Source organism: Caretta caretta, chromosome 2 (genome assembly GCF_965140235.1).
Source record: "Caretta caretta isolate rCarCar2 chromosome 2, rCarCar1.hap1, whole genome shotgun sequence".
NCBI lineage: Eukaryota > Metazoa > Chordata > Testudines > Cheloniidae > Caretta > Caretta caretta.
Window position 1 is genome coordinate 62,139,333 of NC_134207.1, and position 18,221 is coordinate 62,157,553.

The following is an 18,221-nucleotide window of genomic DNA, read 5'->3' on the forward strand; positions in this document are numbered from 1 at the left end:
GCGGCAGCAGCTCAGCTGTACACAGCACGCATGGGAGGGAGCGAGGGGGCGGACTGCAAGTTTTTGCTAAACTCTCTCCCCTACCCCGCTGGATCTAGCCGCCACATGACAGAAGTCTGCTCCAGGGACAGAGGGGCTAGCTGATCGCTTTGAACGCCCGCCTCTGGCTACTTGGTCCATTTGAACTAAGGCAGAGATCCGAATCACTGTTTTAGGTATTTGGGTATACCAATGGTTTTCAGCCTTTTCTCATTTGTGGCCCCCTAAAAAAAATTTCAAATAGAAGTGCAGAGCCCTTTGGAAATCTTAAGGCTGCAGCCCCTCATGTGTCCGCAGCCCAGAGGTTGAAAACCACTGGTGTTTACTACTGGCTTGTTCATCCCTAGCAGGATAGGGTACTTACATAATTTCAAAAAGTTTACAGTGTTATAAGACTATAAGTCACTTTCAGTAGTGGATAGGTCCTTAAATTTTGTTTCAATGTTACAAAAGGATGGGAGGGGTCCTGAAGCTACCAAAACTGTATTAAGTAATTTATGGACAGCCCTTATCTGAGAAAAATCTCTCCCCCAAAACACTCTCCCCCCTAGTTTTTCCTGCATACCTCTGTCTCACTTATTGTTCATTTCCTAATGAAGAAGCACCTGGTGATGCTGTAATTAAAGTTTTGATTTTTCCCCTCTAAAACCTGCCTATACAAACTCCAATTACCAAAAATGGGCCCCAATCCTGCAGAAACTGAAAATCTGTTAGTCTCTAAGGTGCCACAAGTATTCCTTTTCTTGAAGGACACCCATAACTCTACCTGCATTAGTTCTATTGACTTCCATTTAGCACATGCACATACATATGCAGACTTGAAGCCTTAGACTGCAATGAGGCAGAAAGCAGTTTTTAAAAAATAGGCATCTCTTCCTTCCATACGAGATTAGTCAGAGTCAAAATTTAAAAGCCAATGTGAGACAAATAGCAATCTCCCAGTTTGGGAGACTGACCTGAACAGTAAGACTGCCAATTCCTTAGTTCCAAATATGGACTAATTTTCAAAACCATGGGTGGTATTTCAATGGGGACAGTAAGCGAAGAGTGATCCTTAGACAAAATGTGAATGTACTTCAGAAATAAAGGCATCACAGAAATGCAATATATTAATAATAAAATCAGCACACATCAGTTTGGTTTGTCCAGGTGTCAGGACCTACAATTTTTTTTTAAATAGATGTATTGTATCTTTCAGAATCCAACTGGTACTCTGCATTCTAGAAAGCAAAGGGGTGTCATACTGAGAGATACTTATAGAAGTAGAATGGGGAGAGGGCAAATGGAGACATTACATTAGACCCAATTAGGGTTTGGATATCCCCTCCATTCCCTTGCAGAAACAAAACATGATATCCCAAAATAATGTACATATGGTTGCATTGTTGGTTACAGAAATAACTTTTTTTTTTAAAGTCATTATCTGTTAAAGACTGATATCAGAAAAAAAAGTCAGTGTGTAAATTCATGGCGTTGTACCTCTTATAAGAGCGTTTGTTCAAAAAGGTACCTCCATTTTAACATCACAGTCTCATCATTATATCAGTAATCAAACAGGTCTTTTAATTAGGAGTATTAAAGGCTTTCAGCCAAAAAAATCTACCGTAGGGGGGAAAAAAGAGATCTTAATACTTCATTTATTTCTGAAATCTTTTAAACACTCCAGTTTTCACAACTAGCAGCAGCCCTGGAGGGGCCCACTCCTTATCTTTTCCCAGTATAGCCTCTCGGAGATCTAGATCCTGAACGTTTAAGCTCCACAATGCTAATAATTAATGGCTATATCATCCCTCCAAAATTCTTGTGACTCTCAAAGAAGAACTGTAGCATTCTGGCTGTTGTGCAACTCTGGTAGCATATCCTGTCAAATTCAAAGAGACCAGAGCAGTGGTTCTCAACCTTTCCAGACGACTGTACCCACTTCAGGAGTCTGACTTGCCTTGCGTACCCCCATGTTTCACCTCATTTAAGAGCTATTTGGTTACAAAATCAGACATAAAAACAAGTGTCACAGCACACTATGACTGAAAAAATTCCTTACTCTCTCATTTTTACCATATTATAAAATAAATCAATTGGAATATACACATTGTACTTACATTTCAGTGTATAGTATATAGAGCAGTTTGAACAAATCAATGTCTGTATGAAATTTTACTTTACTGACTTCACTAGTGCTTTTTATGTAGCTTGCTGTAAAACTAGGCAAATATTTAGATGAGTTGTACCCCTTGGAAGACCTCTGCACATATCCCTGGTTGAGAACCACTGGACTAGAGTTTAAACCTGGGTTTGAAACAGTTGTGCCTTTTACATGGCTGCAAGTGCTGACTTACCTGTTGTCCTGCATAGCTTTGTCCAAATGAACTCTATAAAAGGTGGCAAGTTGGAAAGTAGTGATACTCTCAGTTCCAACCACTTGACAGCAAAATAATGGTACTTAAAGCAAAACCAATGAGTATATGTGATGTTTACATGAGTTACATGCAGTAGATACTCCATTACTCAAGCCTTCAGGTCTCAGCGTCATCCAACCCCCATCCCAATACTTCAGCTCCCTCCAACCCCACTCTCTCTTTTCCTCACCCACATTACTTTTACATAGACCCAGCGTTTCTTAGCAACTTCTGACTGGCTTGCGTCCAAAGCACGTGAACTGAGAATCTGTAATCTTAGGAGTAACAACTTTTTCAGATAGTGTTAATATTTTGAAGTATGTAAACCTGTCCTGTATGAGCTTTCACTTGATTTTTCAATTAAAGAGCAAATTCATAAAACTAGCAAGTAAAATTCCATGTGGAAACAAAGGAGTTGTGGGAACTAGAATTCCTATTACCTCATTTAAACATTAAAATATATTACTTAATTCTAGTCTCTCCCCACACACCAGAAAATAGTTCCCTACAGGTAGCTGAACCTGTTAATAAGGCCATAACTTTGTGTTCAGTTTCAGTAGCAAACCAGAGCTACAGAGTTCACACAGCAAACACTGATCTGAAGATTTTGGTTCAGGCCCATCTCTACTTTCAAAAGAAAAAGACAGTGGGCTTGTAGATTTTTATCTCTGTGATAAAGGAGACAACATGCTGGGTTTTCAAAAGGATTTCTGTCTTAAAAAAAACCTCTCTAAAATGCCTCTACCATCAGAACTCAAAGACTAATGGTAAAGTGTCAAGAGTGAAAGTTGAGGGGAAATATTTATAGTCAGTTTGGTAAAAGCTATGGAACTTAAAAGGCTAGTGAACATTCAGGATAAAGAGTTGCTTTTGTTCACAAATTCACCCTTTCAACTTATAAAGGTGTTAAATGTCACAACTATCCAAGATCTTCTACAGCCCTTCCACAGAAATCAGATGAATATTTCTGCTATTTCTAAAAAGGCTAAAACAGTAAAAACCCCATACACATTAAGATAAGGAGTGCCAGAGAATGTTTTATGCAGTTAAAAAAATTTTTTGGCATATCACCTTTGAAATATTGATAGGTTTCAGAGTAGCAGCCATGTTAGTCTGTATTCGCAAAAATAAAAGGAGTACTTTGTGGCACCTTAGAGACTAAACTTTATTTGAGCATAAGCTTTTGTGAGCTACAGCTCACTTCATCGGATGAATCCCACTGAATGCATCCGTTGAAGTGAGCTGTAGCTCACGAACACTTATGCTCAAATAAATCTCTTAGTCTCTAAGGTGCCACAAGTACTCCTTTTCTTTGAAATATTGCCCACATTTCTCCAGACAGAGAGAGAGAGCTTGCGAGTGAGCTCTTCAGCTAGGTGAAGATGTTTAACTTCTACACAGTCCAAATCAGAGAGAGGGGAAGCACTACCTTTCAGTCAAGACCACAGAATGGCAGTACACCTGTTATTTTAACTATAGGTTAGATCCCTTCTTATCCAAATCCTACTAGTTGGGGAAGGGAAGTGGAGATGAACTTTTATCTTGTCTTATTGGAATGCCACTTCCATCTAGCTGGGTGATATACCGGTTTACTCTCTGGAGAGCAGAGGCCAATCCTCTTGGTATACGCAGCACTACCCCTTGTGCCACGAGCACACAATACAGCTATATGTTTTATACTTGTAAAGGACCCCAGCTGAACTGCTGCAGGTCATCAGGGGCTCCTGTCCCAGTCCCATCTCTCCCTCATGACATTAAGGTACACCCCCCCCTCACTGACGAGCAGACAGCTAGACAAAGGCAGGTTTTATTGATAAATAGGTGGGCGGGAAGGGGCGCCCCCAGCCTGGAACATCCCTAGGCCAGGGGAACAAGCCCCGCGGATCCTTAGCGGCTACACAGTGCACAAGTCAGTCCCGTGCAGCCCCTTGGAACGGATGGAGGCGGCGGCTGCAGCTCAGTGTCTCGAGAGCTCCCCGGAGACCTCCCTCCAAGCTCAGCGTCCCCACCGGCCGGGGCAGCCCCCGAGTCCCTCCGGGCTCAGTGTCTGGCAGGAGGAGTCCTGCGACCGGCTCAGCTCCTCTTTCTGCCCGCCGGGCGCTGCTGCTGCCGCCGCCGCGGGGCCCCGCCCTTCTTGCCTTTGCCGCCCGCCGGCCCCTTGCCGCCTCCCGGGCGCTGCCGGCCCCGCTTGCCCCGCTGCCCGCGCTTCTTGCCCTTGCCCGCGGCCGCCTGCGCGTCCTCCTCGCGCAGCTGCTTGTTGACGGCGCGGGTCAGGTCGAGCGGCGGCTTCTTGCTGCCCAGGCCCCGCAGCAGCTCCAGCTGCCGGCTCCTCTCGGCCGCCAGGTCACCGAGCAGCGGCTGGAAGTGCCGCTTCTTGCCGCCCCTGGGCGGGGGCGCGGCCGGCTCCTTGGGCAGCCGGGGCTGGAAGCGGCCCAGGGAGGCGGTGGAAACGCGGGCCACTTGCGTGGCGCGGCCCAGCTCGGCGCGGCTCTGGTGGCCGGTGGGGTGGAGGCCGCGGCCGGGCAGGGCGCCCCGGGCGATGTTGCGGAGGCGGTTGAACTCGTTGCGCGCCACTTTCTCGCGCTTGTCGCGGAGCCGCTTGGCGAACTGGTCCTCGTGGGGGTCGGCGCCGGCCGGCACCTCGATGAGCCAGTCCCGGGCGGGGTCCCCGCCGGCCCGCTCGTAGCCCCAGCGCCGCCGCCACTGCTTGGCCGCCTCGTCCCACACCAGCGACGTGCGCTTCCGCCGCCGGATGCCCTTCAGCCGGGCGAACTGCTCCCAGCGGGTGGGCGGCCGGGGCCGCGGCAAGGGCTTCTCCCGGGGCAGGCGGTAGGAGGGCTCGGGCAGCTGCGCCACCAGCGGGCCCGTCGCCCCCTCGGCGCGCCCCGCCGGCAGCCCCCACAGCTGGGCCACCAGCAGCTGCGTGTTGTCCCGGGCCAGCGAGCGCAGCCGGCTCTCGCGCTGGGCCCGCGGCACCGAGGGCGGCGGGTTCCGGTCCAGCGCCAGCAGGTTCCCCAGGTCGAACTCCAGCTCCAGCTCCTTCTGCACCGCGACACTCCGGTGCGGCTCCGCCTCGCGCTGCTCCGCGCGAGCCAGCAACTCCTCCAGGCACAGCGCCGCCATGGCCGCGAGACACCCGGCCAACCGCTCCCCACGTGCGGCAGGCTTCACCGGCCTGGAAGAAAGGTTAAAGGGTTCGTTTCCGGCTGGCGAGGGCGCACCGGATGTGCGTGTGGACCAATGGGCGCGCCCGTAATGGCGACACACTCTCTACCCAGAACAACAACTCCCAGAACGCACCGTTTCTTGCTTTGCCTAACCGCGGGCGTCACGGTGCCGCGCTGCCCCCTGGGAGCTGTCGTGCTCTACGGCCAGCTACTGAGGCCAATGGTGTGTATTGCGTGCTGGGATTTGTTGTTCGACTGCCTATTCTGGATGCCAGGTGGGCCCTGCAGTCCTTGAGGGTTCGGCCTAGTAAAGCAGCGCGTCACGGGATGCGCAATCTGCGCAGCCGCAGCCTGGGAAGCTGGTAGAGCTTGGCATGCTGGCTCCTGTAGTCTCCCTGGGCCATACTGGCTCCTGCTGGGTGAAGGGGAGACCAAGCCCCAACCCCCCTTTGTGGTGGCTGCTAAGAGTGCTGAGAAAAGTGGGGTGGCCGTAGACTGCCGGTGAGCTCTGCTTGGAAATGTCATTTTGTAGGCCTGGGGATTGGGGAGCCAGAGCCCCCCTGTTCTGCCTTGGTGTGTCCCCTATGCTCGGTAGGGTTTGTTCCTGGAGGTTTCATCAGCAATGGCAGCAAGTTTGTATGATTTTTGGTGGTGCCCAGAAGGGGTCCAAGTCCCGCCCCCCTGTCTTGTAAGTGATATATATTTTTTTAAATAACGTAAAAATGGACTGGAAACAGTAAGTGTTTAACAGTTTCCCGATATTGCACAATATCACTATCGTAAGAAAAAATATTTAACCAAGAATATCAACTATGTTAATAGGTTTCAGAGTAGCAGCATACCGACTAACTATATTAATATTCTTGAATATGGAAACAACCAAGCACTCTTGGATCAATAACCCTCAAAAGCAAAAAGCTGTCTAATTCGCTGTTGTACTCCAACCACGTAAATCTTGATAGCCAAGATTCATGAAAACTCCTTTTCTTATCTTTTAGATTTGCCACATCTTTCTTTAGTATAACTTCAGTTTGCAAGCCGGGTTTCGAACTCAGGCCATCACTTGATGAATTACCCTTTTGTTCTTTTTTGCTGGGTAACTTTATTAAGAATTTATCCATTGCCGATTATTATTACACAAAATTAATGGGGTGGGGCTGAGGGGTTTGGAGTGTGCAAGGAGGCTCAGGATAGGGCAGAGGGTTGGGGTGTGGGGGGATGAGGACTCTGGCTTGGGGTGAGGGGTTTGGGAGGGACTCAGGCAGAGGGTTGGAGTGTGGTGGTGAGGGCTGTGGGGTGGGGATAGGGATGGGGGATTTATGGTGCAGGAGGGGGCTCAGGGCTGGGGCAGAGGGTTGGGGTGCATGAGGGTGAGGGCTCTGGGGTGGGGCTGGAGATGAAGGGTAAGACATTCCTTTCCTCACCCAGGCTGGAGGGCAGGCAGAACTGAATTATTGACATGGCTGTGCAGAGTATTAGTACTGGGAATGTACACTGATTTAACTGGATTTGTTGTTTTAACTATTATACAAATATTTCAGCCTAGTAACCAAGATGGAAGGAATCTAAAAGGGTGAATCTTCATTATTATACACAGAGTGGTAAATGCGAAACTCTATTATCGGGAATGTGGCCAGCCTAAAAGCCATATATTGTAAACAAGTATTTCTTTACCTATTTATGATTCTCTCACAGTCTGCGCATCTCTTATCTTGGACAATGAAAATCAATTAAGGCGCTTTCAAGTTCTCAGTGCTGTAACGTTTGGGTTGCGAACACTTGATGGAAATTTGTCCTTGCTGTAAAACCAGTGTTTTCAATGGAATTTAAAAGAATAACAGGGGGAACATTTTTCTGTGGGTCTTAAGGGTTTGCTTTTATAAAACTTATTTTTTAGATAAAGTGGAGTTATCACCTTACTAAGGGCTTGTCCACACTGGGGTTTTACACTGAGACAAACTGTGCCAACACAAGTCATGGTTAACTGGCCATGGATTGTCTACCCCAGGGGCTTGCACAAATGCAGCTATATTGGTGTAAAATAGCCCAGTGCAAACAAGGCCTACAAGTCAGACAGTCTAGCACTCACAGCAATGCACCCCTAAGATCCACGTATAAAGAATAAAGGAAAGAAATGCCAACTCCTAAGCAAAGAATGGGCCTGGGGATGACAGATTCACAGTGCAGGAGGGGGCTCAGGGCTGGGGCAGAGGGTTGGGGTTTGTGGGGGGGGGTGAGGGCTCTGGGGTGGGGCTGGGGATGAGGGGTTTGGGGTGTGGGAGGGGCTCAGGGGTAGGGCTGCGGGGTGGGGCCAGGGATGAGGGGTTCACAGTGCAGGAGGGGGCTCAGGGCTGGGGCAGAGGGTTGGGGTCGCGAGAGGTGAGGGCTCTGGCTGGGGCTGGGCTGGGGATGAGGAGTTCAAACTTTGGGGTGCAGCAGGCAAGACTGCCCTGAGACTGGGGCTGGAGAGGAGGACTCCTCCCAGCCCTCTCCCCGCTGGAAGCAGCGAGCTCTGGGGGAGGAGCCCCTCTTCTCCCCCCTGGCATGACACTCACCCAAGCCCCAGGCTGCTGCTCAGGAGGTTCAAACTGGATAAGCCCCCTCAGAGTTGCCTGCAGGGGGCTGCCATGCTGTTGCGCCTCCTCCCCTCCTTCCTCTGCAGGCGCAGTAGTCAGCCTGCTGCCAGCGCTGCTCCCTTAGCAGGCAGCGGCTGGTGAGGGAGTGCAGCATGGAGCTGCAGGGGGCAGCCACCCACTGTCCAGGGCACAGGTGAGGCACAGACACTCCGGGGAGGTGTGCAGTGGCAGCAAGCGGGACCGGGGGACGCTCTGGTGGAGGCACGCGGTGGGGCCGGGGGAGTGACCCAGCCCCAAAGATTGGTGGAGCTGGGCTCCCAGGGTCCTGAATTTGCTGGAGCACAGGCACCCCGGGCCCATACAGCTCGCCGCCCCTGTTCATCACATGACATAATCTTTAATTAAAGATTAATCTTTAATTGCTGGACACTCGGCAACCCTACAATAGTACACACGCAGGTGTGCTGTTATAGCTGCAACTGTGTCTGTCGCATGCTTCCCTGAGGACAGCATCTGCTCTGCTAGTACTGACCCAGCGTCACATACACATCAAAATATTTCTGTCTAAAGATACCTAAAATTACCAAGTCTTCACTTATTTAATTTTTAACACGTTAATTCCGTGTATCACAGCAAAAACATTATCAATTTATCCAGGTGGGTGGGCCCATATTTACTTAGGGCCAAATTCTTCTGAGTTATATAAGTAAGATTCCATTGCAATTGTGTAACTGAGAGCAGACTTTGGACCTAAAATCTATGGCAGGATCCAAAATGAGGATGGGGAGGGCGAGGGAAGGAACATGGAAAATGAATCAGGTTACACATGAACTACAAACACATGAAACACCACACACACTTCTTTTTGTAGATTAGAGGAAACTGCTCTGCTCATATTAAAAGGCAGTGCCTGGTCAGTCTCCTTAATCTTTTAAAATAACCGCTACTGGCATGCAGTTGTTCAGACTGGTGACAGGTAGTTCATATTTGTCTCTCTTGTCCACCTTTCTGTCTTGCTGCTGTGAAAGTGAGTAGAGGATAATGGAAGTGCCTACACGCTGCTACAGAAGAACAGAGTTTTTATCCTATGTTCTCAGAAAATATATAGAAGAAACAGAAGATAGGCAATGCAAATTATTAGAGGCATGATGTAGTTATGATAGAGTTTTCTTTCTTTTTAAATCAACCCATGTACCAGCTGACTGCAGCTCACATATCAAGTATGAGTAAGGCTACGATTTAGTCACGAAGGTCATGGTAGTCATAGATTCCATGACTTTACCAGACCTCCATGACTTCTTTGGCTTCAGCTGTCAGGGGTTGAAGCTGGGGCTTGAGGCGGGACTGTGCACCCCTGCCCTGAAACTGGGGCTGGAACCAGAAATCTGCAACTCCTACCCCGCGGCTTGCGGCAAGGGCTGCAGCTGGGGCTACGCATCCTTGCCCCATGAGTCATGCGCCCCCCTTGCAGCTTCCCAGGGCCATGAACCCCCCCTTCCAACTGCGGCAGGGGCTTGGCAGGGGCACCCGCACACCACAGTTGCCAACTTTCATGCAGTAAATAAGCTCCCCAACTTTCACAATAAGCCAAAAATCAAGCTAATCCCATTTCAAAACAAGACAAGCCAATCCCTAAGAACCCCAACACTCTATGTGACTAGAGCCCCCAGGTGTGCGGTCGGGGACTGTGGTGGGCCTGCTGTGCATCCCTGACTCTTTCCCACCTTTGCCTCTGCTTGCCCCTTGTCCCACTTTCCACCCCTTCCACCTGCTTGCTGAAAGCCAATCAAAAAAAAAGAAGCAACAAGCTACAAGCCAAACCAGCAACAAGCTACGAGCCAAAAACTAGCCAACAAACAACTCACAAGCCGATTAAGCCAAAACCAAGCCCAATTCCTGCATTTTTTCTGCAGGTTTGGCATGTCTGCTGCACACCCCTGTCCCGCAACTGCGGCCAGCTCTGGAGTGGGTAGCTGTGCCCTCCGCTGCGGTTGCAGGAGCCGGGACTTGGCCTGTTAGTCCCCCGCCCCCCCGCATGGGACTCCATTCACCCCTCTCTCCCTCACCTAGCCCTCCCCCCCCCATGGTTATTTTTAGTAAAGTCACGGACAGGTCACAGGCTCCTTGAATTTTTGTTTATTGCTCGTGATCTGTCCATGACTTTTACTAAAAATAACCATGACAAAATCTTATCCTTAAGTAGGAAAACCATGGACATAGGAAATGCTCTGGGTGTTTAAAAAACAGATCAACGCCTCTCTGGACAATTTTTTTAGTTACCACAAGAAGGCACTATATTGCATATTACATTTTGTTCACTTCCCTGGACAACTGATGTTTTCAGCCAAAATTACAGATTCAAGTGACTTTAAAGAGAGTTGTTCTCATCTTTTTGAAGGCTTGTGGGCACTATTTCAGAAATGGAAATATTTACACCTGTGTCCTGCATAAGAAAGTTCCATTGCCATGTTTTATTTTCATCTGTTTTACTAATGCTGTAAAGTATTAAACATCGGAGCAGATTCAGGGGCACACTTTGTTTTGTTCTGCTCCAATGACACAAAGCAGCCATAGACCTAATCGAGTTTATGGTTTTGTATTGCTGGAACTGCTCAGAGCACTGAAAGCATGACAATGCATTTGGCTTACTTTTTGGAATGGTAGCAAGAATCAGTTTGGAAAAAAAATTCAAATGAAATCCTGAAGGCAAAAACTGCAGTTTTGGTAATTCCTATTTAGGATTTAATTCCAGCACACCTATCTACTCTGAGCAGTATCTAGTGAAGTCCATAAGCTTGCTTATCCATTTCATTACAGCAGTTTAACTCTGGTATGATTCCATTGCTGGAGAAACAAGGCTATTGCTCGAGCTTCCCTATGTCTCACACACCTCTGACAATCATTTCAGCCTAGGGTTGCCAATTCTGACTGAAACTATTCCAGGAGATTTTTTTTCTCAACATGTAATGTCATTTTCTTAAAATATCCTATTAAAATCTCCTGGATTGCTTTCAATAGTCACCAGGAGATGGATGCAGATTCCAGGAGACTCCAGGCCAATCCTGGAGGGTTGGCAACCCTATTTCAGTCCCCTGTGATTGTTGGCAGCCAATGTAACTTATGCCGGGGAGCAGACCTGGCACACAGCTCAGGGGTGCAAAGGTGACCTTCACACCCTCTTTTTCATCCTCCCTCTGGTTTGTACTGTGTTTCTTTGACAAAACCAAAGAACTGGTTCAATTGTAAGTCTCTGAATACATGATTATACAGAAACGATCATAAGCACTTGTGGTAACTTGTAGACCCTTTAACAAGGCCTTTTTCTATTTAAAAAGAAATTACATGCCCAGCACATTATATGGAGCTTTGAAGTTGTGGCACAAATAGGTCTAAAAGTTTTGTAACTATCTTTTGTGGAAATAATACACCCCATAGTTTGGTAATAATACAATTTTTACATATGTATGTATGTATTTACATAAAGACTCTGAAGGAACTGTTTGAATCTTTTACATAATCAACATTTGTTAAATCATAGCAAAACTTCCTCTGACTTCAGTGGGGCTATAGACTTCAATGGTGTCAGATTTCACCCCCTGTATACATTTTTGTATAGTGATTCCTTAGTACTGCACATACCTGCTCTCTCTGTGTGGGATATATATCTGCTTAATTTACTGACAAAACCAAACTTTTAATGCTGCGAGCACTGAAGAACCTGTATAATGTAACTGAAGAGCAAGCTGTATTCAAGTATTATCAACTAAATTGCTAGCTATTAAATCTCTGACTCCAGAATCTTTATTGGTTTTAACAGTGATGATGCAGACCGGAAAAAAGTTAATTTTCGTGATAGCAGGATGTGAGTGTAATCATGGCTGTTGGAAAGACTGGACTGCTTGACTGGATATGTAAACCAAAAAAAATTGGAGAGTGGAAGTCATTGATGACGGCCTGGGAAAATATAAAACCATGAAATGTGATTTTTAGAGATGGTCATTTTTTAACCACAACCACACTTTAATGTTAAGGTCATAACATAAAAATGAACACATAGCTCCCCTTAAAGTGTGTAAGAGGCCTCCATATCAAAGGGAAGAATCTGGCTTCTTATAAAACAGGGACAGATAATCTTGTGGTTGAAGCATGGAAATGGCAGTTCTGAGATGTGGATTCTAATGTCACGTTGCTTCTTGGGCAAGTTATTTAGGCAGAAATTTTCAAAGGTGCCTATTATTTTTAGGTGTCTCAGATTTTGGGGGCCCAGCTTTAGAAACCTAGATCTAATTTTCAGAGGTGCCTAGGCTACCTTGCATAACGACTGTCTGGAGGACAGTTGTAAGTTGGAGTTGTAAGTACTCAGCACTTATGAAAATCGGGCCTTGGTATCTCAAACTGGGCACCCCAAAATTGGAGGCCCTCAAAATTAATGGACACTTTACAAAATTTGGCCTCTCTTTGCTTGAGTTTCTCCATCTATACCATATGGATAATAATTGTTACTTCACAGAGTGTTGTGCAGCTTACTTTGTTATTGTTTGCTAAGTGTTTTGGGATCTTCAGGCAGTATTTGGATGCTATGGTGATTCTGGTTTATAGGTTTTTACTCACTCATCACCATGATATATATCTGAACACCCGTACAAAACCCAAAGATAGACACAGACATACAAAATTAGACAGATGAGATAGGTGGAAAGTGCTATAGATATGAAAAGTGTAATCATAGTTTGTAAAACACACAATGTTATACGGATGTATTGCAGTGGTTTCCTAGTCACTGAGGCTGGGATTTTCAACAGACCTAATGGGGTAAGGCACCCAATTCTCACTGAAAGTCATTTGGAGTTGGGCAACTGACTCCTTTAGGTCCCTTTGAAAATTCTAGCCTGATTTCACATATCAAGTCCAGTTTTTAGATTTGGGCACCCATTTGGCAATTAGGCATCTACACTAGATTGAGAATCTAGATGTTGAAATGAAAATGCACATGCAGAATTGGCTACCCTGCCTTAGACATCCATATTTGAAAGTTTGGGCCACCATGGCCCCGATCTTGGGAAATACTGAATGCCCCCAGCTCCCATGGTTTTTAATGGGAATTGAGGATGCTCAGCATCTTGTAGGAAGCATTCAGCATTGCACTGGACTGAACTCCAAATGAGCTACAACATGTAGGTTGTAGCCAGGGATTAATCTAGGGAGCAAAGTGCACCAGTCACAGGTAACAAGTTCTTTACTCTTCCAGCTATGTAAGATATTAATTATGAGACTAGTGAAAACACACATAGAGACAAGAAGTTTTTATTTAATACTTAGATACAAGAAACTATAGAAAAGCAAGAGAAGTACAGGAACATGTAGGTATTGTAAAGCACCTTTTAGCCCCCAGCATTGCACTGTGCATGCTTACAGCTAAGGCTGGTGTAAGATAAAGAAATTCCCCAATGTTGACATGCTTACAAGCTGCGGGAAGCCAGTGAAGATGAAATAAAGTAAGTGGAGAGTGCATCATAGGTGGAGATGACAGTCCAGGCTTCTGCCTTCTTATCTCCCAGTGGCCTACCATTGGTGTATGCCAGGCATGGATGACATGCCTCAGTGCAGGCTGTGCCTGCGGGACGATACCATCCACTCCCCAAACAAAACAGCGTAGTGCGAGATCATGCCGCATAGGCTATACATAGAATCATAGAATATCAGGGTTGGAAGGGACCTCAGGAGGTCATCTAGTCCAACCCCCAGCTCAAAGCAGGACCAATCCCCAATTTTTGCCCCAGATCCCTAAATGGCCCCCTCAAGGATTAGAACTCACAACCCTGGGATTAGCAGGCCAATGCTCAAACCACTGAGCTATCCCTCCCCCCAAAAAAGCCTCCGAGCCAGGCAGGAGTCGAACCTACAATCTTCTGATCCGTAGTCAGACGCGTTATCCATTGCGCCACTGGCCCATGACCACTACTTGACTAAAAATGCCACAGCATGCCACTGTTATCACCCCAATGTTCCAGCTGGGGATGGTCTTGACAACCTTTTATACACCTTTTTCCATTCCATCCACATGCATCTAGGACCATATCTGATCAAGTGTGAGTCCCTATTTATATTTGGAATTCCAGGAGACCAATTTTAGGGTTCTGGTTGTCCATATGTGCTATTCCCATTGGCTATAATTCCATTTCCAACTGCCAATCCAATCATTTGCATTGGGCCCTTTCCCAGTAGTTTCGATATGTCAGTGTGGTTAGCTCTTATTGCAGAAACCTTCTAATATGCTACCATCTGTTCATGGTTTACCTATTTATCACAAAGTGCATTGCTAAACTATCACAAGATACATATTACTAACTTCTAGGCCTCGCTGTAAAGCCTTAATACTTAAGACCTATACCCGAGGCATATTTTTTAATAATTTTTTTAATCTTCTACTTGCTGTTACAGATACAATAATTCCATCATTATTTTACCCAAAACTATAGACCCTCCAAGATCAGGTCAAGGGTCGATGGTCAAGAAGGGATAAGATGTCAGCATCTGTTTTCCCGTGTTTTTAAAATGTTTATCCTCAAAGAGGAAGAGAAGGAAGGGATTATATAGCTTAATCATGAATTTCTTTCCTTCTGTTGGATTGTGTTACAACTTGAAGGTTACTATACAATAGGGCTTTTCTTGGTATAAATAATAATATTCATGTTCATTCTTTTTCCCCCTCTGATGACACTCCATTAACTTAGATTTACTCTCCAAACTTTTGGCAGTTACCTCTGGATGGCAGTAGATATAGTTACAAGATGATTCAACCAATTCTTAAGCCTGCTCTGAGAATAGTACTAAGTATTTTTTTCAGGAAAGCTCAGTGTACCAGTAATTTGGTAAAATAGCAGAAAAGGGGCCCTTGAAATATTTCTACAAATCATTCCTCTTTACTGATTTATGATTTTAATTCAATATTGCTTGAAGTAAAAGTTTACTTTTAAGGATTCGTTTATATGACAGACTTTATAAAAATTATTTGCTCATCTGGATCTAGATTAAGTGCTGAAATCTGTGGGCCAAATTCTGTCCTACGTAGCAAAAATATCCTAATTTACTACATTGTAAGGTCCTAACACCTGTAGATGCTAATGTAATCCAAATAAATAATAATAATGAATTTGGCTTCAGATGATACCTTTCCTGTGCACCATAACCTCAAAATACAAATACATTGATAGGCAAAAAAATGTGGGCAATTGCTATTTGGATGATGATTTTGCCTGAGAAAGGACTGTAGAACTAGGTCCTAAATCAGCACAAACAACAAAATACATTTGGGGCCAAATTTTGCAGAGATTTAGTTGCAGAGGATATAAGTAAGTTCAGAATTTGGTCCTCAGTATAGTCTGTAAAAAATGAGATAATAATACTTCCCTACTTCACAGGGAGTGTTGTGAGGATAAATACATTAAAAGATTGTGAGGCATTTTGCGATCTACTGATGAAAAGCTATCTAAGAGCTAGGTTATAGTTATTATTTTATATTTAAACTATCCCTGCAAACAGAATTACTGAATACACTTTCAAGGCAGTGTGATCATGCAGGGAAATACATGCACAAGTCCTGCTCACAAATAGCAAAATGTTCGTATGTGTGAGTGTACCTCCCACACGCTACTTTGATAATGTACCCTGTAGGTGTCCATGTAAAAGATACTAAGTGCTATGTTACCAATGTGATGTTTCAATTACATCAGTTACAGTCACTTCAAGGGTCTCGCTAACCTGTTTTTTGTTGACAATTATCAATGAAAGGAAAAAAACCTCTTGGCTTAAACCTTTTTACACACAGTATTGCAGCACTTTATATGTTTAATCCAGGCTATTAGGCAGCAGACAAGCAGGGTTTCCATTCACACACAACTGCAAGTGACTCATGGAAGATGAGAGTCATTTACGAACAGTTGTACACTCTGGTACCAAGTACATATGTTGTTCTCCACATTAACACAAGCAGAGTTTGTGTTAACACATAAGTTATTTGATTTTAAATTGCACAGCCACCTAACAGCACTCAAAGTGGCAAGGAACTCTCTGTTCTGATCAGCATTCAGCGCTCTGCTTTCCTGTTTAAAGGGTGACTCTTTGATCTCAACAACCAGCTCCCCGACTCTGCCATAACAACATCAGCTATTCTACAAAGTAGTACTTATTCCATGTTTCCCCTGTAGCATGCCTTTGCGTCTTGCGTTGTACTCATCTGCTGCTCCATTCTGAGTGTGCTGGCAGTACAGTAAAATGGACTAAAACCTCAGTCTCTGAAGTGCTATATATTGGTGCTTCAGAAATTGGGATTCTAGCCATTTCACTCAGTTACCGACTCATTCAGTCCAGGGACAGGAAGCACAAGCAGTGAGTAGTGGTGAAAGGAGCAATACAAGTAGGGGACTGTGGGAGGCAGAAGGTATGTCCACAGTGCATGGTTCTTCCGGCGGCATGTAGAATACATACTCAGTCCCCCACAATACATGTAAAAATAGCAACGTAGATGGTGAGGTACAGCTTAGGCAAGTAAGACACACCTGAAGCCTGTGAATATGTATCCAAGTACATACCCTATAGGGCTCTCTACTTACCCAAGCCCCGCCTCCCTGTTGCGATGGCCACTTTAATCAATGTGGTGTCCCACTATCTCCCCATTGCTGGAGCCTTTTTCCAACAGTTGGAAAAGGCTCCAGCACAGTAAAAAGCTCTAGCAGCAGGAAGCTGCCATGTACTTCTGTACCAGATATGGACTGGCTACAAAGCTTGCTTATACACACCAGATGTGTTCATTATAAAATCCTTTAATGTTCTGCCCTTGCTAAGGTTAGCTTTAAATAATGTATTTTTATACACAGTGCCACTTAGTGGCTGAACAGTATATTGCAGTTTATCATTTCATGCCAGAGCCTATCACTGACACGGGCAGGTTTGCACCACGGTGTGGATGCAACAGGCTTTTCACCATGGCATGTAGCTACACATACCCTACATGCCACTGCCTTTTTATTCTGTGTTTGTACAGCAGCTTATTGTACACATAAGCACCAGGGGGTCCATGACTAAAGTTCCTGGTTGCTATAGCAATACAAATAATACATAAATAAATACGTAATATACAATCTCTTTGTAGCTTTCAACAGCATTGAATACAAATACAATAGCTCCTGAGGATACAGTTGGAGCTGATTGCTCAGCATTACAATGACTCCATTCATTCTTCACAGACAGGACACAGCAATTGGTGATGGGTCCTCCCTGCCTCCGCCCCCCGGGACCCTCACCTATAATTCATGCAGAGACCTATTATTTTCAATTTCATCTGAGCCCGCTGGGAGAGGTTGCGAGATGCCATGGGCTCTCCTACCAGCAGTACTTCAGTAACACCCAGCTGTATATTTCCTTCTTAACAAACACAACCAACTCCATCTTCAAGGTGTCAAAAACCACAGCGCCTTCATTCTGTCTATAATACCATCTTCCAGTCACTCAGGTTTATAACCTGAATGTCAACACTCTACGCCTCTGCCCTCTATTAGACCTTGAATCTCTAATCCATCTCCATTCAGCAAAGCACTTCCTCATGTGCTTAATGTTAAGCATGTATTTAACTTCTTTGCTGAAGAGAGAAGGATTTAGAACATGCCTAAATACTCTGCTCAAGCTGTGCCTCTGAACTTCCTCAGCTAGGCTATGTCCAAACCTCCTGCTCCTACCTCCATAATTTTTGCAAAATCTGGCCTTTTCTCTCTATCCATATAGCTAAACTTCTCTTCCTTGCCATCTCCTCTTAACTACTGCAACATTCTTCTCTCGGGCCCTCTCAACAGCCACCTTGTCCCCATCAGGTCCATCCAAAATACTGCTTCTAAGATACCCTTCTTAGCCAGTCATTCTGATCCTGTAACTACTTCCTGCCTTTTAATCCCTCCCTCTATGTGTTCAGTTCAATTTTCATGTCCTCACGTGTAACCCTTCTGCCAGTCAGAGTTGGCAGCAACAAGGGCCGGGTTCAGTATCTAGGG

At 45.5% G+C, this 18,221-nt stretch overlaps 1 protein-coding gene and 1 non-coding gene across 2 annotated transcripts; both read right to left on the reverse strand.

Annotated features, from left to right (window-relative positions):
* Nucleotides 1-4,226: 4,226 nt before the first annotated feature.
* On the reverse strand, nucleotides 4,227-5,653 carry RRS1 (regulator of ribosome synthesis 1). The gene has a single exon (XM_048840830.2). The coding sequence runs from the start codon at nucleotides 5,556-5,558 to the stop codon at nucleotides 4,509-4,511; it is 1,050 nt and encodes a 349-aa protein (XP_048696787.1). The 5' UTR covers nucleotides 5,559-5,653; the 3' UTR covers nucleotides 4,227-4,508.
* Nucleotides 5,654-14,056: 8,403 nt separating this feature from the next.
* TRNAR-ACG (transfer RNA arginine (anticodon ACG)) lies at nucleotides 14,057-14,129 on the reverse strand. Its single transcript has one exon. It is a non-coding gene; the product is annotated as a tRNA-Arg (tRNA).
* Between the last annotated feature and the right edge of the window lie 4,092 nt (nucleotides 14,130-18,221).